General features: G+C 41.5%; 1 protein-coding gene across 3 annotated transcripts in view; it reads left to right on the forward strand.

The window, feature by feature from the left end:
• Elmo1 (engulfment and cell motility 1) overlaps nucleotides 1-24,275 on the forward strand; it is a 523,874-nt gene that overhangs the window by 496,381 nt on the left and 3,218 nt on the right. For all 3 annotated transcript variants that reach the window (XM_027409370.2, XM_027409371.2, XM_027409374.2), the window contains 3 exons: nucleotides 3,187-3,294; nucleotides 10,948-11,030; nucleotides 20,769-20,846. In XM_027409370.2, coding sequence (XP_027265171.1) covers nucleotides 3,187-3,294; nucleotides 10,948-11,030; nucleotides 20,769-20,846 — 269 coding nt within the window. The remainder of the gene's footprint in view (nucleotides 1-3,186; nucleotides 3,295-10,947; nucleotides 11,031-20,768; nucleotides 20,847-24,275) is intronic.

Raw genomic sequence — 24,275 nt, forward strand, 5'->3', positions numbered from 1 at the left:
ACTCTTCTTCATAGCCGTCCTACCTTTGAGACAGAATTATGCAAGTCATGATGACTCTCACCTTAAGGGCTGCAGCTTCCATCCTAAAGAAGGAAGATGCTACCTTAACTTCCTCTAATTTGATCACAAATCAAGACAAACTTCTCAGCCTCTTCAGTCCCTCCTTCACTGTTTTATAATCCATCTAAAACTTCTTACTTGCCTAGAAACACAAGAACACATTGGTTCTATAAGGTATGCACAGACCTTTTTTTCTCTTGACCATTGTAGCAGAGAACAGAATAAGAGGAACTTTTGTAGACTAAGAGAAGAACTAATTAGGCGTAGGAAGAAAACATGGGAAAGATGTTGTCCTATAAGAAGCAGCACTCTTTACTTGTGGAGTAGACAGTCACACCGGAGTTCCAGGTAGCCAATTGTGTTTCTTTTAAATAAGCTTCCATTCAACCTTGCAAAACAGCAGTTATTTCTGTGGGATAAGTAGCCACTGTTGTGCATTGGTTTATTAATTAAGAATGGATTATGTAAGCAAGAAAAATTCCCCATTTGTATCCTAGATTGTGTTTGTCCCTACTTCCCAGCCCTGGACACAAGTGTTTTTGTAGTCCACCTCTCTATTGCCACCAAGAATTGAGGGATCACCATTTCCTTGTGTCCAAGTTCAATCTGTCATGTCTACCATTTATTTAATGACTTCTTGTTGCTCCTAAGGAGTACTAGGTACATTGTAGACTTATTACAAATACTTATAGATAAATAATTTATCCTGAAATGTAAGCAGAAATTTAAAATTTAATATATTTTATAGATGAATATATATACTGTGCAACTCATTCCATATTGTGCTTAACTAGTTCAATTTCTTAATTCTTTCCATCAGACCTTACTGAATATAAATGATCACTGTCCATATTGACTTACTGGTGTCTTATAGTACCACTGAGTCACAGGCTACCCCCAGCTTGCAAAGATGGTATTCCTCTAAAGAACAGCAGATCTTAATCAATAGAAAAACTAAATATCCCAGTGTCATACCTCACTGGCCTCCTTCCCATCACCCTTCAGTAACTCACTTAGCCCCCAAACTCCCTGAGAGGTACCTTATAGCCAGTTGTCATTATCATAGTCTGTGTAGATCAGGCTATAGGCCATGTGGTCCTTGTGTGCCGAGATGACCACCAAGTCCTGTTATGTCAGGCCTCTAACAGTTCTGTGACGCTCACAATACTTGATGTCCTCCAGACTTTTAATTCTTACTGTAAATTCTAAGTCAGTTCCCCCATTCTTCTCATGGAAACACAATAATTTTACATTAGCAGATTAGAATGGCTATGAACTAGGGGATGACTTGCTTAACTCTCTATAAAGTCCCTCCACTCCATAACTACCTGTGATTTTTGAAAAGTTGGCAAGCCCAAATAATTGAGTGATCTTCCTCCTTTTCAATGTTTTGTTTAGGTTTTCACCAGAGTCCTTTAAATACATGGTTGCTATGTTCTGGATATAATCAGGAATTCGCAAGCAATGCTAAAATTCTCTTATACATGAGTAAGATAAGAATCACACAGGCAATTTCATTTTCATTATTCATTATGTGGCTTTTACTTCCATTCTTAAAGCTTTTTGTAGATTAAAAGAATTATGGTTACAATATGTTTTTTTTTTCAGTGAAAGCAATTTTAGATTGAAAACCTTTTTTTTCTTAAAATGTGATGGGCAGTGATTGAAAAACTTTTTTTGTTTGTTTTTTGCTTTCTTGAGACTGGGTTTCTTTGTGTAGTCCTGGCTGTCCTGAAACTCCTGTATATACCAGGCTGGTATTGAAGTCACAGACATCCACCTGCCTTTACCTACCAAGTACTGGGATTAAAGGTGTGAGTCCACCATCACCCAGCAGACAACATTTTTATCAGAATAGTTCCAAAATAATTTGAGCCTGCAAGAATAGTAATGAGGTGATTTGATCAAGACCATAGGGTGAGCCAGGTGCATGAATGTACCAAGAAGCTGGTAGGGCACAGATGCTGTGTCCCTGAACCAAATCTCCTGAAGTCTTCACTTTCCAGTTTGGCCAACACCAACTGTGCAACCATCCAGCACCCAGCACTTTACTGAGGCAAAGACAGTGGTTGACTTCCCTACACTGTCCAGGCTAATAAGGAACCTGGAGTCTCTTATCTGATCAGCAATTGTTCCTGGTACATCACATAGGGAAAGCTGCTTACCTGGGATCCACCAAGGGAGCGTTTGGGTTTCTTACCTTGGGTCTTACCACAGGGAGCATTAGGATGACTGATGTGCATATACCAATAATGTCACCCCATGACATTAATGGTGTAAATAATTTCTTGAAAAGCTCAGTTCATAGTGGTGAGGGACCACCATCTAACTGAGCCTTCGCATTTATACAAACACTGCAGTCACGGTTCAAGTTCTCAATCTATAAAGCTGTCATTTGCCTCCTTCTCCCTGCTGTGGTCTTGCTCACATTTTCTCATCACATTTGAGAGCAGAAGGGGTAAAATGTGGGAGTTCAGTGTAAGAACAACACTGAAGCTTTGGCCATTGCCATCCTAGCACTACACTGCGGGGGTTAGGAAGGAGGCTGCTTGTGAATACCTTCATTCTTCCCATAATCCTGAATAATTCAGGTGATTTCTCATGGATCCCACCCCCATGTGTGTCACCTGTGTCCTGATAATTCCTGCACGGATCATCAATGTGGTCTGTTAGCATCAAGGAACAGGTGTAGGTACCAACTAAATATGGCTATGTGTGTACAGCAGGCCGAAAATCAAAGTAGAGCCAGTTTAAGGCCCCCAATGCTGTCTTCCTTCACCTCTCTCCCCCACTTTGTTCCAAGCTTCCATGGCTAAGGACTAATGCCATTGGTGGTTACAGGCACTGATGAAATGCCTAGGGAAACTACCCTCTTGGAAAATACTATGCCATTGAGATAGATTTGGTGACATCCCCTGTGGTCACCAATGTTTGCAGAGCAGGGTGGGTGATACTGAAATACCCAAATCAGAAGGGGACTTCACAGTTCAGGACATTAAAACCCATTATTTCTTAAGGTTCAAAATCAAATGAGTCATTTTTCTCCTCTAGGTAGCACTAACAGTGTGACGATATTTTTGAAAGCTAGAATCATTAACTTTGTGAATGTTATGCTTTTCTCCTCAGATAAATTTTGGTATTGTCGGCTTTCCCCAAATCACAAGGTCTTACATTATGGAGACTTGGAAGAGAGCCCCCAAGGAGAAGTGCCCCATGATTCCCTGCAGGACAAATGTAAGTGGTTCCATACCTGGTATAGGACACCTGAGTTTTGATTGGTTAGTTATATTTTATCATAACATACTATGTAGAAAAGGATTAGCTTAAATAAACCTCCTGACCTTGACTCATCCTTTAATTGCAGCCTGAGTATTCTCATCAAGTGCATGGCCTGGAAGGATTTGAGGCTCGGGGATAAGCAGGACAAATGTCACAGGATTGCTCACATACCTTTCTTGTCTGCTTTGGATAGAGCTATTTCAAGGAGCCAGAAACATATAAGCCTGAATTTGTCAACTGTATTTTCAATAACCTGGAATAATTTCTTATAACTTATATGCAACTAATTCTACCACATATGACTTAATGTGTCCAGTGATTACAAAATAGAGTTAGTGAAAAACTCAAATACTGCTTTTGAGAACTCAGATACTTTGGGAACTTAATGATAAATGACTTGCCAGGAACTCAGTAGTCCTCCAAGATAGGTATTATTTCTATTTATTTGCCTTTTCCTTATGCTTTGTTTTAACATGTGATTTTGAAGAGATAGTAACATGTGAGATCCCATTAAACCAATACTAAGCCAGGCACCAAGTACCAAGGGTCAGTACGAAGAGTAGAGACTAAAAATTACTAAAGCTGCATTGAAATAATGCGGGTTGGTGAATTAATTTGGAAGAGAAATTAGACAGAAGTAATAGATCCTTGGAGGATACTCTTGTCAAAGAACTCAACCAGGGGCCAGTTGTCATGACATGCTTAAATAACCTTTAAAAGTGACAATTGATCCTGCCCTGTAGATAAGCCTACCCCAGGCAGTGTCTTTGACCTCCTAGCACCTGCCATCTCACATCTGCCCTCCCGTCACCCCAGGGCCCGTGAAAGTCAAATCTGGACTGCCTGCTGTACAGCTCTGGACGATAGGAAGCAAAAATAAACCATGAGTGGGAAACTTCCTGACACTTTCAGACTCTGTGCTGACATCTCAGGCAGAAAGCCTAGAACATGTTCTCTCCCTCCAGTTTAAAAATGGGACAGTCTGGTCTTTGTAGTGTCATACAGTTCATTCCATCTATAGAACCGCTTTCCCAGCCTGTATTATTGATACTCACAGAAAGAAACTGTAATCTGAAACCCAGAGCTGCAGGCTGTACCTCCCCCAGGCTGTGCCTGTCCCCCAACAAGGCTGTTCTCCCTCAGGCTGTGTCTGTCCTCCCAACACAGGCTGTGCCCCCTCAGGCTGTGCCTGTCCCCCAACAAAGACTCTTAGACTTCTGCATGAAGCTAAGAACCCTCTATCAGACTTGACAAAGCTGAACCACCTTGTCACCTGATGTCAGTCCTATGCTTCTGCAACTGTGGACTAGACCATTAGACCTGAGAAGGTGGAACACACTCAGGTGGCCACACTCAGACCTCATAAATCAAAAACATTGCCATAAGAACTGGAGCCTCCAAGTGACTCTGCTGCACTCTCAAGTTTTAGGAATGTTAATGTAGATATTGCTGAATATACCATAGCAATTTCCCAAACATGACTTTCACCAAAAAATCCTTTTAAAACGGGAATTGAAAATATGTTGTCAACTTGTTAAGTTTTGGAAGAAAGAATGTTAAAATAATAAAACTTACCAGATTTAGTATCACTATTTTTTCCATAAAGGAAAAGATCCCCCCCCCCCTCTGTCACACACACACACACACACACCGTCATACTCTCACCTGGTAAGAAAGGAATCTTAGAATAAAGGACGAGCCTTTCTGCTCATTGAATTCGCTGTGTGAAGAACACACTCTGGTGTCCTCTTTTTTTTCTCTACTTCTCATGAGCTAGGAAGTGTCCACAGCCAGTGATCAGGAAAAGCACTAGAAGTTTCTGGTGGCCAAAGGAACTACAACTGTCTAGGACATCTCCTTGGCCTTTCTTCACATGGCCAAGAGATGGACAAAGTACTCTGGGCTGAACAATCACCACACTCCTGACCCCACCTAAGAATCTGTTTTCTGCTTATCGAACATATGATTTATTCTCACAAAGATAGATATGTAATCCACTTCTCGACTTGAACATGGGCATGTAACTGGCAGTTTGTCAGTGTTAGGTGCAATACACCCATTTTCTCAGAAAATGAACAGCCCTACACTTAGAGAAAGGTCTAGAGGTTGGCTAGCACCAGAGTCCTATAAAAGGGCAGTTTCTGGGCTTCCCCCAGAACAATGCCCCTCACCTCCAAAGCCCCAGAGTACAGAAAACTAACAAACAGTCCCTGGCCTGGGTGGTCGCAGGAGAGCATAGCCAGAGCTGTGAATCTCCACTCTCCACACAAGTTTTGGTAGTGGCCATGGACTGACCTGGGTTCTGGAAGAAGGTAGCAGTCTTCCTCTTGAACGTGTCTTCAGCAGTCCTGTCCCTTAATTTCCTCTGTGGCTTTTAAAGTCCGATGATGCAGAATTCCAAAGACTGTGTCACACCTTATTCCTTGTAAGATAGGTAGAAACTATAGTGTGTGTGTATGTGTGTGTGTGTGTGTGTGTGTGTCTGAGGAGAGTGGGTTGGTGAGATTGTATCTATCTGTGTAGGAGTTATATATTCCTATAATAAAGTGAAATGAAGTTGTGTACCTAAGAAAGCCCTGCCCTGCCCTAGGAAACTAAGTTTACAACTTCAAATACACATACCTGGTTTACCTTTTGTGCCAAGTCTACATTATGCTGGGCCCTTAAAGGCAGACAATGTATTCCACTAGAAAAATGGGTGCGAGACATTCAAACACAGCCCTAAATGGGATGTCTTCATCAAGTCCCTCCCCTCAGAGCTCAGGGAACCCTGCAGAAGGGGAGATGAAAAGAGTGTAAGAGCCGGAGGGCATGGAGGACATGAAGGAAACAAGGCCTTCTAAACACACCAGGACCAAAGCACACATGAACTCACAGAGACTGAGGCACCATGCACAGGGCCTGCATGGGACCGCACCAGATGGGATCTTAGGAGAAGTGGACACATGCTCCACCTCTAACCCAGAAGCTCTCTCCAGTTGATAGACACTCATAAATGAAAATTTAGTTTTCTTCAAGGGAGTCTCACTAGGGAAACAAACTGCTCTTGAGGGTAGGCAGCGTAGATGGCCAACAGAACTCAATAGCAACTTTGGAGGTTCCTTGTCTCAGAATGTTGTGTCAGGACTTTTTCTTTTCTCTCTTTTAATTTCACCCTCTCTCTCTCTCTCTCTCTCTCTCTCTCTCTCTCTCTCTCTCTCTGTCTCTCTTCCTCTCTTCCTCTTCTTCTTCCTCTCCTTCTGTCTCTCCCTCTCCCCACGGTCTCTTATTTACCCTACAGATCCTTTACGTATATCTATTGTAGCTTCCAGTTTTCTGTTTGTATGGATTCCTGAATAAGTGAAAGTAAATCTTTCTGCCTACATCTGTTTCTTATATCTTTTCCTGGGCTCTTTGCTTCTGTTTGTTTTGTCTTAGTCTGATGTGTTTGTTTTTGTTTATTTTATTTTATTTCATTATTATTCTTTAGATGCCTGTTTCTTTTCTAATGAGAGACAGAATGGGGGTGGATCCAGATGGAAGGGAGGAAGGAGGGACTGGAAGGAGTAGAGGGAGAGGAAACTGCAATCAGGATACAGCTGATGAATAAAATCCATTTTTGATAAAAGAATAAAAATAATAGTTTTCCTTAATTAATGGTAAGAGTCATTGCTTTGCCATGTACTTTTGTCCTTTCTTGAGGCAGGGGGATTATCTTCCACCCCTTGAGTTAATCGGGGCTGAATAGTAAGATATTGAAGAATCACAAATAGTTTAACTAGACCCTTTTACTACAGCTGGAACTAGTGATGATTGAAGGATTCTTCTTAGTTGTTGTCTTCCCTAAAGCTTTGAGCCATTGCTCTTCATATTCTTTCTGGTTGCCAGGAAACAGGCCCCTTGATAATCCACATCTCCCTGCATCTCCTCTCACTCTGCTTCCCTCCCAGGGCTTGTAGGCTGTCATCACCATCACTCCCATTAAACACGAGACTCATTTGCTTCCTAGCCATGCCTGATGCCCCTCAAGGCCTCGGTTTGAAAGAATCTAGGCCAGTGTTCTTCGCCCCTACGTCAGGGGAAAGCATGGGCCAATGCCCTCCTCAAAGATTAAGCCTATTATTGAGGATGAGGAAAGCAGCTGACAGCCAGAGAAAGTGGGGGATTTGGGTCATGAAAGCACAGTGAAGAATCCAGGTCCCTCCATCTACTGAGAGAATTAATACAGATTATTGGTAATAGGAATAATGGCAGATGACATTTGTTAAGTGCATAATGTATGCTAGGCACTGTGCTCAGAGCTTACATAAGTTGTCACTATACAACCTGAAGGGACATTTCATCCATATTTTATAGATAAGGAAAGTGAGGTAGAGAAGCATGAAGTATAGCTAGTTGACAGTCGTGGGTTAGTAAACAGTAAGATAAAGGTGTTTGCATGCAGCCAAACAGCCAGTAGCCACATTTAATTTACTATTTTCCTGCCTGAACTAAAATTAGCCTGGGACTCTGAGAACTTAAACCCAAAGTGGTAGGACAAAAGGTTGGATGAACCCCCAAAGTCTTTGTTTCTGGTTACAGAGGCACAGAATGGACCCCCACTCAGTGCTGTGAGGCTGATGTGCTGGGTTAGGGAGGGTGAGCTCTGTACTAACCATTGGAGAAACCCCCTCCATCCCCCTGCCATGGACGCTTCTACTGAGGATACCTGCACACGGCATGTATAGAAAGCATAGAACCGCTTCCTGGAGATGGTTTGCCTTGACTTGGCCCCAGAAAAACAAAGGGAAAAGTGTTTTCATCATAGTGGCCGCATTTGTTTTTTAGTAATATTTCTTATTTAGTCATAATTAAAGTTTCTCCCAAGATACCACCAAGGAGTTTCCTGAATGTGTTTGGAGTGAAGTGCACATTTGTGGCTGTTCTCATTATGATGGTGACACCTTCTAAACACAAAAGGGACAGTGACCTAGTAAGGGAGCATGGAGCACTAAGACCAGATCTCTCCCTGGCTAGCTGAGTGACATTGTATAAGGGATTCTTCTTCTTGAAGCTTTGACTTCCATCTGCAAAATGGGCAGTGTTGAATTACTTCCTGCCAGTCCTTCCTAAACTGAGTAACTGTGAGAAATGAAGGTGTGCCCCAGAGTAAGGGTGGTTGCTGCTTCTTTCCCTGATGATCTGTTTCTCCCCGTCTGTGCCCTACTTCTTTATCTTTCTCCCACAGAAAAAGACCAGATCAAAAAGCCAGCTTGTCTTTGAAGCCCTCATGAACTCCCCTCTGTGTGAGTGTGAGCCCTTTTTCTGCCTCTAGACCAGAAAGGACACTAGTTTTAGTTCTCCCATGTCTAAGCCTCCAGTGCAGCTGGAGAAAAGCTATGAAAAGAAAGGGGGAAAAACAGCTTTTCAAAGTGACTGTATTTTTAGAATTTTGTGTTTTCTTTTTAGTCATAATCCCATGAGCGACACAGCAGCTTATCTCCCTGATAGGGGACAATGGATATTTAAATATAAAATACGTACAGCCACAATATCCAGTGAAAAGAGATTTCCTTCTATGAGGCCTTTGCATTAAGAATTCAAAAGACTGATCCATGGCTGTTTTGTATTTTTCTGGTCCCATTCTACATGTTTTCAAAGCCAAGGGGTAACTTAGTATTGTAGAGGATAGACACTGTGGAGTTCATTAAGCATTTCATATCTCATAACAAAAGATTTTCTACAATGTACTTGTGATTCAAACTCCAGATGATGCTTTAGGAGGTTTTTTGAATTGCTTTGCTAATTAGATTTAAAATTCCCTTCAGTGTCTCAATTGCAAATGTAACCAACTTCTCTTAGTGTTCAGATATGCCCTGCAGACAGATCATCCATGTAGCAGTAAGGCTAGTCCTTGGTTATGAAAGTGAACTTGTGAGACCTGAAGCCCGTATTCAAGGCAGGCTTAGGAATGGTAGCACCCACCTACAAGATTCCTAATCTAAGGAGGCCAAGAGAAGGCCAGAAAGAAAAGGCATTTGAGGTATAGGTCTAAGCCAGTCAGGAGAGGCCACACTGCTATACTGTGTGGCACATGGGCAGGTAGCCCTAAGTCTCTGAGGCTTAGCCCAGCAAAAGGTTTCTTACCTATGATGGTGATAGGAATGATGGCACCAGTCACTTGGGGCCACAAACTAATTTCTCCTTTGTCATCCATACTTGCATCAGCTGGATGGAACACATAAAGAAATGACAGACAGGGACTTTTTAGTACCTCAGTCTATGTAAGTATTTCCTCTTACATTTCACTGACCAGAGCTAGTCACAAGACCCCAGCTAACTGCAAAATTGCTGGGAAGCACTCTCTTCCTCATGCCTGGAAGGAGGAGAAGTCAGGTACTGATATTGAAATTGAATATAACTATGAACCAGAATTTTCTAGAATCAGAGCTACATGGTAGAGGAGCTGATGTAAAATAAATGGCGAAGAAGCCTCCAGAGATTCTGGAAGAGCTTATCACATGCCCACTTCTCTGAATTTCAGAACTCTGAGCACATTACCACACTTAGGCAGAGTTCTTACTAGTCTTAGTAACCCTTGGGCATTAGCTTTTATGGGACCCTCCTGATCTGTTCTGGAAACTTACAATTTTGACATTTGCTATCAACCTTATTATCAGTTTATTCGGTGAAAATGTACAAGCTTTAGCTATGAAATCTGCCATCACTTTTACCTTTAAGAATGCACAGGGACAGCCGAGCTAGTCAGCATGTGCAAGATTCACTGTCATTTGTAGGACTGAAGATTTGGGATTGGAGAAGAATGGATAGCTTAATGTTTTGTTTTTAAATCAAGGTTCTGAACCATCCTACTCATCCTTGTCCCTGTCATTTGATCTTAAAAGAGTATTTTGAATGCAGAGACTTTTCTGTTTCTTATCTTCCTCCTACTCCTCAGCAAGTCGTAAGATAACATCATTCTATCTAACTGCATTATTTTCCAAAGGCTGTGTCAGAAAGGGAAGCTTCCTTTATTTTGTTGAGTTTATTCCCATTGCCTGTTGAACAAGGACAGCCAAATCTGCCTTAGAGAATTGTTGGGAAATTTAACGATTTGGGAAAGGGAATGATTTTGGAAAGAGATTCAAACTGTGCAGTAAGACAGGTGATTTGGGTTAGATCTGCTTGCTCTGTTTATCTGCTACTCAGAAACAAACAATGTGGATGCAAATACTGGCTAGCAGTGTCGTCAATACATATGAAGCATTTGTCATCGGTCCTAGCACACAGAGAGCCAGTATTAGTGCCACCTAGATTGTCATAACCAGTGTTAACTACTGCTGCATCTAGTATAATAGTATCACTTACAACATCACTATGATAGGTGTTATTTTAGATTTTAGTGAACCAGATTATATTAATGGAGCTAGCATGCTAGAGATACTTTTTTTTACCAGAACATAATGTGCTTGAGTGTCTAGTTTCTGAACACTGCCTGACCTCTTCCTCTTGTTGATTCTCTTTTTTCTTTTTGTAGTGTCTTCAGGTAGTGCCAACCATGGTAGCAGACTCAATGAGTACCTTTGCTCCTTTATTGACATCGTAGCTTTTAATGGTGTCATTAACTTTCATTATTTTTATGAATTGCAGTGCCGGTGGCAGATATCAAAGCAGTGGTGACGGGAAAGGACTGCCCTCATATGAAAGAGAAAGGTGCCCTTAAACAAAACAAGGTATGATTTCTAGATCATTGTAAATGACTGTATCTGTACAGCCATCACAATGATCACATCCTTCACTTACAGAAATGTACATGCATGTATGGGAGGGTTCACCATGGGAACCAAGGGTATTTTATGTAGAGTTGTACATCTCAGCTCTCCTTTTTCCTTTCCTGATCCATTCCTTTCCTGCCCTAATGCCCTCTCTGCCTGATCACTTTTGTAATGCCTCTCTCTCTTGTTGCCCTACTTCCTGTCTACTTCTAACCCTAGAAATTGCAAGCCTCTGTCTTTGTATGAACCTCTTCTGCTCATCCTCATCCATTCTATAGACCTCTTCTCACCTCTTGTTCATGTTCTCACCCTCTCCCTACAGTGCTTCACCAGAGTCTCTCAGTGAAGCCTGAGACAGGCCGACTCCAGCTGACTCAAAGAATTGTAGCAAATGTTAAACATTGTATGCCCCTCAGCATCACAAAATGTAGACTATTAAGTAGCCAAATGCATCTTAAAGGAGAACAATGCCCAGGAATACAAGCTTAGGTACCATTAACAATGCAGTATTTCTCTCCATCCCTTCCTAGTTTACCAACAAGGTTTCACCATGATGGCCCACATTGTTTTATGTGAAAATAGTATGGGAACACAATCTAAAAGGACAGAAAATGTCCTGTGTTCTAGGTCAGAGGGTACATTAAGGAGCCAGTTCTTTGTTAAAACACATTGGTATCATTAAAAAAAAAGAGAGAGATTTGTCTGTGTGTGGTGGAACACCCCTGTAATCCTAGCACAAGGGAGGATGAGGCAAGAAAATCATAGCCAGCCTGGACTTTGTAGCAAGATCCTGTCTCAAAAACAAAACAAAGTAAGACTAATCTAGAGTTACCTGGCTACTCCAGACATCTGGATACCAAATGCCAGGTGAATCAAAATTTAGTTCTTTGATTCTAAAAACAGTGTCTAAGAGGCATAAAAAAAACTCATATATTCTGCTTATCAGTCAGGACTAACATAAATGGCCCCTGTTTTCTGATTCCAGGTGAAGATAAAAAGGCCATCACTGTCCTACTACTAGGCTCAAGAAAATGAAAAGTCCCATGAGAGTATTGCTCAGGACGCTAGAAGGGAAAGATACAGGCATAGGTGTTGCATGCAAGATCCCTTCTCCTTGTGATGTATAGATGCAATTCAACTTAAGTCCATATGCATTCCTTCATTGCTAAGCCCATCACAGCACAAGTCTAGAAGGTGCTCCATGGACAAGCATAATAATACAGAGGGATGCTGGAGACTCTAGAGTCTGGGTGAACACCTGTGGGGCTTCCATGTCAGAGACAAGGATGGTGTTGCTCTTAGACTCCAAAGAGCATTATAAACTGTGTCAATGAACCGCAGATTTCATGGTTTGCCTCTTGTGGGGCTGACTTCCTTCAACACCAGCAGGGATTACCATATGTTCCACATGTCAGGTGTTCCCTCTTCAGTCTCAGAGAGCACAGGCTCTTCCCAGCTCCAGAGAGGTTCCTGGTTTTGTAACACTTGAACTGAGCAAGAAGCCATGTAAAGAAGTTGACAACACAAGAGTCTAACCCAGAAGGCTAGGAGGGCTGGCTGGTAGTAGAGCAGTCTGCCAGGGATTGAACATGCTGACTAGGAACTAGGAATTCTGTAAAATACTTTCAGAGAAGCATGTGAAGTTCTTGAGGGCTGTCACTCTCCTCCTAACAGTAAGCTGAATCAGGTGGCAGGTCTAGTGAGAGACCCTGCGGCCTTAAGTAAAGTGGAAAGTGATCTATGAAGACACCTGGTGTCAACTTTGAGCCTGCAGATGCATGTGCACACACATGCACGTACACCAGAAAGCACACACATGTGATCCCAAACGTGAACATTTATGCATACACAGATACTTATACATACCACACACATATATGCATGCAAGAAAAAACAAAGCCCAATTTTCTTGATATATTAACATAAATTATCATTCTAAATACCCGACTCTTACTTCCTAGTACCTAATATGTTCCAAGAAAAGAGAGGGGGGATTATGCCTCCTCTTACCCTAAAAAGCAGGGGTAGGTTGGGACAGCCTACAGAAACAAAGTGGTCATCTGGATCAGGGCATCAGGGCCCTGGTTTCTCTTTAGATTGTGTAAATCATTTGGCTTTTACCAGAATGACACAGATGTAGGACTTGTCAGATTGGAAAGTTATAACTATGATTTAAAATATTATAGGCTACCATAGGAAAAGTCAACATTATACAAATAGTGTTCAAATGAACTGGTTTTGTCAGAATGGAAATGATGAGGACTAGAAAGTTAGATCTAGATAAAAGCAGTAGTATCAGAGAAAGAAGGGATGAAAATAAAATAAAAATGTTAGTGTTTTAGTCACCTATGCAAAAGTTTCCTATGAAGATCACAGTAGTAAGAGTGTATTGCATGGTTAAAACAAGTGGATAAGTAGAATGAATGGCAGCTAAATTAAAGAGACACAAAGAAACAACTGCCATGCTCGTATTTAAAAAGAAATCCAAAGTGGGTGTGGGCAGAACAAACAGATAGTGTTGCCAACATACTCATGTTTATCTGAATGCATCACTGATAACTTTCAGTATAATCTAAGTGCATCATATAAAAGACAACACTTTTCAAATTGATTTTTAGACAAAAATGATCCAAGTGAACTTATTTAATATACATTGTAAAGGCAAACTTAATTTGAACAAAAAGAAATAAGACAAAAATAACACCACAGCTCAAGAAACAGAGACCTATACAGAAATAAGGGAAAGGGTAGACCTTATTTTTGTCTAAAGAAAAACAGTGACACCATGGGCAGTGGCTGGGGGCGGGTGGCGCTGGACAGCTAGGGTCAGGGCTCTTAGCTCTGGAGATTTCCTAGAGCTCAGCAGCATGTGTGTTCAAAGGGCTGTGTTGGGTTCTCCTAGAAGGTTCTTGATAGAGAAGAAAATGGCCCTGACCTCATACAGGGTAGACCACTTATTCTTACAGATGTCCAGGCAGATGTTTACCTGGTATAAGGAATAAGCTAGCAGCTGGGAAACTCCAGGGAAAGTGTATACCTCAGATCGTCACAGCTGGCACAGTGCTTCATGGATGGTCCCTATCCATTTGGAAAGGAAAGGTCATCTGGTTCGGGGAGCACAGAAATTCCTTTGTCACCAGGCATTCTGAGACTCATAAGCTCATGCTATGGCCTCTTGCCCACAGGGCCTCAAGTGGCACTCCATTTGTGGACACTGCAAATGGCTGGGTAATGATTTTGGAAGGCCATCTCTGAGCTACTGTCATGGCAACAGGAACATGGAGAATGCTCAGCAACTACAAACTGATTTCTTGTTAAATTAGGAATTGTATGCTATCTGTAAGAACCCTACTTCCAATATAGGTTTAAAGTATTGGGATGGGGAAAGACACACCTCACTGATACTAATTAAAAGAAAGCAGGGGTATCTTTATTGACCTTACAGAGATGAGACCTTGGATGACAAACTTATCTTACACACATGTGAACTTAACAAGAAGCATCAAAATACATGAGTCTGGAAACTGACAAAGCAAAAGGGGACCTCAGCATTCTGCCTCAGTAACCAATAGAGATCAAGCAAGGTGACTGATGGATACTAGTGCTGTGAAGAGCACCGTCAATCAACTAGATCTAATTGACTTCAACAGAATAATCTAGCCATAAGCCCAATACACATTCTTCTTGAGCTCACAAAAGCATTCACCAAGATCCACATTGGGCCATACAATCTGTTGTTTGGTTTTCATCATGACAGAAATGAAATGTTTAAGTTTTTCAGAACAATAATCTTACAAAGCATATTCTTGGGTCCCAGTAGATTTAAAGTAGAAATCAATAACACAATGAGAGTGCAAATGCAAATACTTGGAAATTAACAACGTGCTTCTCAATAACCAATGCATTAAAATCCTAAGAGAAATTATGTGTATTGAGCTATATAAAATTCAAAAAACAAGTTATGAGGGGTGCAGTGAAAGCATCATTTATAAGGAAATTTATATTAGGTACTCAGAAGAAAAGCAAGCTCTGAAATCATTAATGTCCCTATCATAAAACACTAGAAAAGAGGAGAAATTTAATAAGAAATAAATGAATAGAAATTAGAGGTGAGATAATGAAACTGAAAACAGGAGAAACCTCAACAAACCCAAATTTAAAAGACAAAGAAAATTGATTGTGCGGTAGCCTGTAACACAATTAATAAAAGCTCAGAGACTGATATTGAGGTTCAAGCTTCAAGCTGAAGATCAGAAAACCAAAGCAGCTAAACCTGTGGATCTTACCTCTTCCAACCTGAAATGGCTATCTTATCTCCCCTAATCCTCAGTGACAATGCTATCTCCATGAATCCTCAGAGGCAAAAGCTCTGAGTTCCTGTCTCCTCCTGCTTTATATTCCTTTCTCTGCTCAGCCATATCACTCCTGTCTCCACTTCCCTACTGCTGGGATTAAAGGCATGTGATCCCAAGTACAGGGGTCAAAGGTGTGAGCTCTGTTACTCTTCACTCTTGTATAGGCCAGGGTGGCCTTGACCTCAGAGAGATCCATCTGCCTGTTTCCTGAGTACTGGCATTAAAGGTGTGTGCCCACTGTCTAGCTGTGTGGCTTGCTAGTATGACTGCTGGCATTAAAGGTGTGCATCACCATTGCCTGGCCTCTATGGCTTATGGCTAGCTTTGCATTCTGAATCCTCAGGCAAGCCTTAATAAACCATAACTAATATTATGAAAAGAGGAAAGAGGGAGAAAACCCAGGTCTCCAACATGGACATGTGGAGATGGGATCTCAAGAACACATTGCATGTGTAGACTTGGCCCCCTCTTCCAGACTACATGCCCCTCACTTATAGATCAGCAAATGATATTTCCTAAAGTCCTGATGTTTTCATTATTTTCAGGATGCTCATAAAAAATTGAATGCATAGATAAACTATAGACAGTTGCTGTACAGACAGATGGACAGATGGGTGGGTAGGGCACACTGCTGTAAATTGACAAACCTGACCATAAGTGCAAGCTGTTTCCTGTGATTAGCAGGTGTTCCAGCCTCTCCTGGCACTTCTAGCCTAATGGGAGTGGTGCTGGTTTCAAGGAAGAGTTAGCCAAAGTGTGCCCACAGTAGGCCCATCCCTGTGTGGTATCCAAGAGCCAAAGTACAGTGCTAGCTCTTCAGGCAGTTTTTGCAGCTAGAAAGCAGTTTCTGAAATGTTGTGCAGTAGGACTCTCTGAGTCTAATTGCCAAGCAAGGCCATCTTAGGTATTAGCATCCAGAAATGAGACTCTGTTCAAAGAAAACTGCTAGTGACTTAGTGTTGTCACACATTTAGCATCTGCTTATGTCTGGCATAACCCAACACCATAGGCTAGAAATATCAAGGGAGTTGGTCCTTCCCTTGAGCTATTGGCTGCAGAGCACCTGTCTGTGTATTCTGTCAGTCATATTGAGATTCAGAGATCTGATGAGCTCTAACATTGAGTGGTGACCAGGACAGATGTGGCCCAACCTCTTGAAACTCGAGTATAAAGCGTTAACAGAGGTCAGTACAACAGGAAAATGTTTGTGGGGACAAGAAGTATGGGGTTCTTCACAGTGAAGTTTTCTGACGTTTGAATTGTCACGGGTGGATAAAAATTCAATGCAAGACTTCATTTCTTTTAAAGGAATAGAGATTGTAAATTCATGCTCTGTCATTTTGAAAGTCTTTGATGGGTTGCTGTGTTTTAGTCAGGTATTCTTGGTGCTCGTCTCCCTAGATATGGGGCTTATAGCTGGACAGTCATCAAACATTACCTAAAGACACTCCAGTGGATCCTATAGATTCAGATATGAATGTATTTTTTGTGAGAGAAGCTAACATATTTCCATGCTCAGAAAGAAATATAATGGGGCTATTAGTAGTCACCCAGGAGATTGCCGAGTTCATTCTCTGGCTCGGAGAAAAAAACTGGACATCTGGAAAAGACAGAAGACCATGATGTGGATAAAGGGAAAGTAGCTGCTTTGTCCATTTAGGATGAGCAATGCCTGAGGCTGGCTGGAGTCTACAAAATGGACACCGGCTTGGGTATTTTATAGGGCCACTGGATTCCTCCCCTTTCCCCTGTTGATCTCATTTAGATGTTCACCCCATGCCTCCCCACCATTTCTCCCCCAGTGTCTTCTAGGCAAAAGAAGATGCCATTGCAGGGACCTTCTCTGTTACTTTTGTCTCCCTGACTGTTTCACAGAGCCCAGCTTCTGTCTTGCCATGTGATTTTCAAACCAAAATAAGAAGCATATTCCATGAGAACTTGATACATCATCTTAAATTCTCTCATTTTAACTAAAAATCTTTTGATTGACTTCATCATTCATTCACTGAGGGTATTGAGCATCTTCTTTGTTGCCAGGCATTAGGAATATAGAGATGAATACTATACAGCCCCAATTCTGGGTGTCTAATGGATTAAGATTTATGTGTAAACATAGTTGATATCTCAAGAAAATAAACACAGAGGTTATGTGAGGAGGCCCCAGTGTACTTCCTTGTGGGAAGGAGCAGCTCTGTCTGGGAAACAGCAGCATGGGTTAGACAGGACCGGCTAGAGAAGGGGGTTTGGAGAACTATGGAGCTGTTCAGATAAACTGGAGCAGTTTTGAAAGGTTCACCCTTATGAAGAGGGAAGTCTCTGCTGCATGGATAAGAGACAGCTTTTCTTCCTTTTAAAATAGAATCGCAAGTTCACGGGTGTGGAGATGAGCAGGTGTGAAATCTACTACATCTATGGTTGTATTTGATATCCACACATATTCCAAACAATATCATGTATCTTCCATCAAAACATTTCACCCATAAAGTGACTGGGTAGATGGAGAACTTGAATGATTAAATAAGCTCTGGGGAAAATGACCAGTATGTTAAGTTACCCAAAGTGATATGAAAATGGCAGCCAACACTGTACACTGAAGATGTGTTGCATAAAACTCTGACTCATATAGTCAGTCCAACATCTACCCCTGGAAGAATACATATTCAAATGCCTCCTTATGCTAAGGCACTGTTTCTCTGAATGTCTCCTGACTCTGCATGTCACAAGTCCCAGAGCTAGAGGACCAAGTGTGTTCAGAGACCTCAGCAGGTAAGGGAATGTTTAGCTTTTCCTGTCCCATTTCTCCCAACATCTAGGCCCCTTAAAAGCCTTCCTGGCCAAGGCAAAGAGGCACCATGCATCAGTGGACCACGGTGAAGATGACCTGATATGACATCTAGTTTTTCACATAATTAAGTCCAGAAGGAACAGAAGATTTTCAGTAGCGAACAGCAAAGCCCCAATGTATTAGGTATCTCTGTGTGTGTGTATGTGTATTAGGTATCTGTGGGGTGTGTGTGTGTGTGTGTGTGTGTGTGTGTGTGTGTGTGTGTGTGTGTGTGTGTGTGTGTGTGTGTGTATTAGGTATCTGTGTGTGTGTGTGTGTGTGTGGGCCCAGAGGGAGACACTGCCCCAGATCTGTGACAGACTGTTCAGCTGCCACCTGGAGCCTATCTTCCTTACGGGCAGTTTGCACAGGTGGCAGTTTCTAGAGAGTTGGCCTGAGAGGTGCCATTTCTCCCAGCTTTGCATCTTCTCCTCTTGAAATGCTGGAGAGCTGACCTTCACCAATGACTCAGTGACAGCAGCCAGCAACGTCAATAAAACCCATTAAAAATGATAGCACCCTTTCATGCAGGCATGCAGTTCAGAGAATTAATTCCTCCCACCCCTCCCAGGCAGCCCTGGTGAGATTAGAGTGGGAATTGACATTCTCACGAATTTCCCATTTTCTGCCTGTATTTATCAGGAATCTAGGTCATGACAGCTCAGATCCTTCATGTCCTGAGAAGCATATGCATGCCAAAGGAGGGCAAAGCCCAAGGTCATTGTGCTCCTTCCTGTCTGCCTTCTTGCTTTCTGCACATCTCAGCTCCAACGTTTGGTTGCCAGTGGCTTCAGCACCAAGACAAGGGCACACATCTTGACTATGTGCTGTTCACACCAATGTTGTCACAGTAGTTGCACAGAGTTGGGCACAAAGACCTTGGTGAAATTCATGTCGTCCTGTTTATTTGCAAAGGGACTTCCTGTAGCTAGAGTTTCAAAGCAAAGCCATCCCTCCTTTCCCTCCAGGCTTTCAGGTATGAGTCAGAGTCCTCCTGATAAATGACTCTCTATTATCACAACTGTGATCAATAGGGACATTTCTCCTGCCTTTTTTCATGAAACATCAGACCCTCCTTCATAATTATGTTTCTGTTTGTGACTCCTTTAATACCCAAAGGAACAGGAGAGATTTAATTTCTCATAACTTTCTTACAATTAATAATATATAACTTTGGCTTGCTTTGGGGATTTTTGAAAATACTCCCAGGAGTGGGATTCATGGTTACTGATATGTGTTGTTTTATTGATTTTTTTAAGATGACATCAATTTATGGTACCACTCATGTGACTATTGACATTTTGACTATAAATTTAAAGGCCTTGAGATAGTTATTGAAACAGGCACCAACCTCGATGTGCTTGCTTACTTGTTTGATTGTTGTATAATTTCACTGAAGCCTGAATGGAAGGCTGAGGAAGAAAGTGAATAAGAAATGAAGAGAGGAGTTTATGCAGGCGAGCATCCATGACTCAGCAGCCTTCTCTTCCAGGGTTTCTATTTCTGGCAGAGTGAGGGACCCTTTGAATGTGAGGTGCATGGCAGTCTAGGCTCAGAGCAAAACTGCCCCCTCCTAGTGAGAGGACAGCTGGAGGTGAGCCAGACAGAGAATTCCATGAGAGCCACAATAGCTTTACAGTAGGCTGTGTTCAGAGTGGATCCAGCTAACACAAGGTCTTCAGAGGCTATTTTGGGAGAATTCTTTAATTCATCTGAAATACTCTTTCTGGGGCTTTGTTATGTTAGTCACTTGCCAAAGACAAATTCTCTCACAGACATATATGTATTTGATATGATATTCTTCGGTGTTTCAGCCAAATTTATCCAGCTACAAAGAAATGAAAGTGTCCTCTAGTCCTTGGCACTGTGGGTCTGTCCCATAGTCTAAATTTAGTAAGTGCACATTAGTGATTGGGTCTGTCATTTGACACTGGCATCTATGTTTCTCTTCTATACCCTATGCCTTAGTGGATAAATCTTGGATTCATGTGTCCTTAAGTGCTTACAGTGGTACAAAAATCCAACAGTAGGTATCAAGATAGGGTTTTACCCAGAAGTCTCATTACCTCTGGAATAGCATCTATATTTTGGGACATCCATACCTCTATGGGCTTCTTTCTGCTAAGAGTTACTAAGGTTGATCAGCCCTTAATGCTGCTAATTAAAAAGTTTACTACCTCTCTTACTATCTTCTTGGAAGGGAGATCCACAGCTTTGGCCATGTGCCATCAATCTCTCAAAATCCTGCCCCATAAAAAGGCTGTGATAAGGTTTGGTGCCTGTATTTTTATGACCATTAGATGGTTCATGCAGGCCTGCACTGAATCCAGAGGAGGACTCGTGCTGGGAACCTGGAGAAACACATCCTTCCTCCCACCAGCCTCATGGTTGCTCTTTTCCAGACAGAAGACAAGCCATGTTCCATGCTTAAGCTCAACCATTTTTAGTATTAAGAACTCCAGTTTGTTTTTGTTTGTTTGTTTGTTTTAACATGGTGTATTCTCTGTTTTCTCATAGGAGGTGCTTGAACTTGCTTTCTCCATCTTGTATGACTCAAATTGCCAACTGAATTTTATTGCTCCTGACAAGCATGAGGTAAGGGTTCTTGGTACAGGTTAATTTATGAGAGGATAAGAAAGAAAGAAAGATTCTAGAAAGGAAGAAATGCTACTTCTTGTAGAATGCTGCTTGTGGGAATCATAAATAAAAGGGGGTCCTGTTGACATCGAACAGAAACCTAAACAACCACAAGCTACAACAACTCAGAATTCTTAGCAGCTGAATCAGCAGCCATTTGTCTTACCCAGCCTTACTGTAACAAAATGCCTGTGGTCACTTGGAATAACAGTGTACATCTGACCTCTATTTTCTGATGTTTGATTCTATGGTCAGCTGCATAAAGATGAGTGGCTTGTGCATATGGAGGAAGAAACTGCTTGCTTTGTGGCAACAATGAGGCAGAGAGAGCAGAAAGGGCCAGTGTCCCAGTATTCTCCTTCAGGAATATATCCTCCAAATACCTAACTCTTTCCACTGGGCCCACTCCTGAAAGTTCTAGTATTTCCCAATAGTTCTCCTTTAACATGGCCTTTGGGGGATATTCAGAGTCTAAATTGTAAAATGGTCATAAAGAAAATTGATGTACAAATGACTCAGGCTCAGCCAGGGCTTAACTAATCTGGAGGAAGAGGCAGCCCTGGCTAGGGCTTTGATGCGTACTGAATATTTAATCTTTGCTCTAGAGCTTCCCCAGATAAAATGGTGTCTCTATTCATAGGACCATCTGATGAAGTAGTTTCTCTACCAAGTCTCAAACTATTTTAAGAGGTTTAGGGCTGTCTCTGCTGTTGGAATTTTATTTCCAAGATGCTTTTATTCCTTTTTGACATCTTGTTATATGTATAATTTGTTCCTCTTCTTGAAGCACACTGTCAGCTATATTTAAAATATTTAGCATAAGTCTAGAAAAATGCATTTGTAAAATAAAGTAGCAGTTATGGTTGATTTAACTTTTTTTCTTGTAAATTAGACCCCAACATCATGTTTGAAACTTTATTTTTAGATAATACCGTTCAAATTTTTGTTTTGCATGTAACTGCACAAACAGCTTTTAGAAGGAAGAGAACATTTTAATGGAATCTGACTTTTGTTCTCATTTCCCTGAGGAGATTCAGTTCATTTAAAAGGTATTTAGTGTCTGGTTTTCAATGGTTCGAAGGTTTTGAATAAAATTATCCATCCCAAAGAAAGAGGAAGGATTATACACAAATCCTTCATTTAGAATGATGCTTAAATATAATTCTGTGTCACTTGACATTTAGTTTGCAAAAGGGTAAGACTTTGTCTTCATCTGTCTGAAAATAGATACATAGCCTCCTATTTCTGTTTTTAAATAAAGTTGTGGTGACGAACAGGCCAGCGTATCCAAGATATATAAGAGACATATAAAATGACCAAAAATAGAAGAAGTTGGGCTGTTACTTAAGTTAGTGCTAAGCTATTTTCCCCAGTATGTGTATTAATTCCAGATATAGAGAAATGCTTTGGAACTGCCAAGGATATGTCTCTCTCTCTCTCTCTCTCTCTCTCTCTCTCTCTCTCTCTCTCCTCTCTCGTCTCTCTCTCTCTGTGTGTGTGTGTGTGTGTGTGTGTGTATGTGTGTGTGTGTGTGTGTGTGTGTGTTTGTGTGTGTTTTAACATAGCTGCCACTTCTTATAGACTCTATATGCTTATGAGCACTTTCAGTTTTCAAAATGCTTGCACATCTAGTATCATTGTATTCTCATACTTGCTAATTAAACTTGAAGAAAGTTCTGTTGCATATGTCCTCATTTGTCAAGTAGCAGGAAAGAGACCTCCCCAAACTGAATACCTGACAATGAAAGGATAGTAACAGGGCTCTGCAAAGATAGCTTGGTGGGCAGAGCATTTGCTGTGCAAGTGTGAGGACCTGAGTTCAAATACCTAGAATCCATGAGAAAGCCAGCACCACAGGACATGTCTGTAACCCCAGTGCTCCTGCAGTGTGATGGAAGGAGGAGAATCCCCAGAAGTTCATGGACCAGCTAGCCTGGCGTGCACAACAGTGAACCACAAAGAAGAGACCCTGTCTCAAACAAAGGGCAAGATGAGCACTGACACTTCCACTCTGTGATACAGAGAGAGAGAGAGAGAGAGAGAGAGAGAGAGAGAGAGAGAGAGAGAAGAGAGACAAAGGTTCTCTCTTTTCCTTTCTGCTCAATACATCCTCTCCTCCCCCTCTCCTCTCCTCTCTCTCTCTCTCCTCTCTCTCTCTCTCTCTCTCTCTCTCTCTCTCTCACACTCACACACACACACACACACACACACACACAAAGACATAAACGCTGTCTTCTGCTTTAACTGCTACACACATGCGCACATGTACGTGCGCATTTGCACTTATGCACACAGGATAATTATAGATAACCTGTGCCTCTCTGTACCTGCCTCTATTAAATACAGTACAGATTTATAGTCATTCTGGAGGACAGCTGTCTACTGTGAGTCTCCCTGGAATAACATCAAGGAGACAGCAGACTGTATTCCTTCTTGGAGACTCTCAGGGGAGACTCATGCCATTACCTTTTTCTACTTCAGCGATCACCTGCATCCTTGGCCTCCATCAGTTTCATCAATGACAACTTGAGTTCTCTCCTCAAATCATTCTCACTTCCTGTTTTATAGTAAAATCTGTTATCTTCCACTCTTCTGACCCTTTTTCCTCTCTGACATTAAAGTCCCTTGGAACACTGGATCACCTAGATAATCTAAAGTAATTTCTCTGTTTCAGCCAACTGGCAACTGCCTTAATTTTTCCATACAGCCTAAGATTGTCCCAGGATTCTGGGAGAGGATGTGGACAGCTGCAAAACACGGTGTCCTATCTTCCCCAAGCTGCAGCATCATTACAGTATCTCTCTTTCCCAAGTATCTTACTGATACTGTTAGTCAGAAGTCTAATGTACTTCAGTCTCTGATTTTAAGTAACACCGGTGGTGTTTTCTTTTTTGTCATCCTGCCTCTTTTTTAAAATTAGCATCCACAGAGGAATTACTGCTGCCTAATTTTTGGATCCACTAGAGTTTACAAAAAGCTCTGTCTCAATTCTGTCATCCCATTTTTATTTATTAGGGAGAGATATAAGGAGAATCAGATCTCAACAACTGTTTGTGTATCCTAAGATTGGAATACATGATAGCAGGACAAATACTTGATTCTTTCATCATAAATTTTTAAGATAATAAGCATGTCCTAAAGAAGATCAAAATGGTTTGTTCGGTGTTTGAGTATCATTATGAAGTCAACATCTAAACGTATTTTTGTCTTTATGTGCTGTTGTTGTCTTTATTAGCATCCAGGTTACCCTATCCTGGACAGTGTATACATCGTCAGGTTGTCTTATGACTCTTAATGACATGAGCCCATGTCTTGGACTTTCTGGCAGGACAAGATAGTCCAGGTGCACCTTGTATGTTTTCTGCCTTTTCTCTGTCAAGCCTAGTT

The sequence above is a fragment of the Cricetulus griseus genome, chromosome 3, assembly GCF_003668045.3.
Source record: "Cricetulus griseus strain 17A/GY chromosome 3, alternate assembly CriGri-PICRH-1.0, whole genome shotgun sequence".
Taxonomy (NCBI): Eukaryota; Metazoa; Chordata; class Mammalia; order Rodentia; family Cricetidae; genus Cricetulus; species Cricetulus griseus.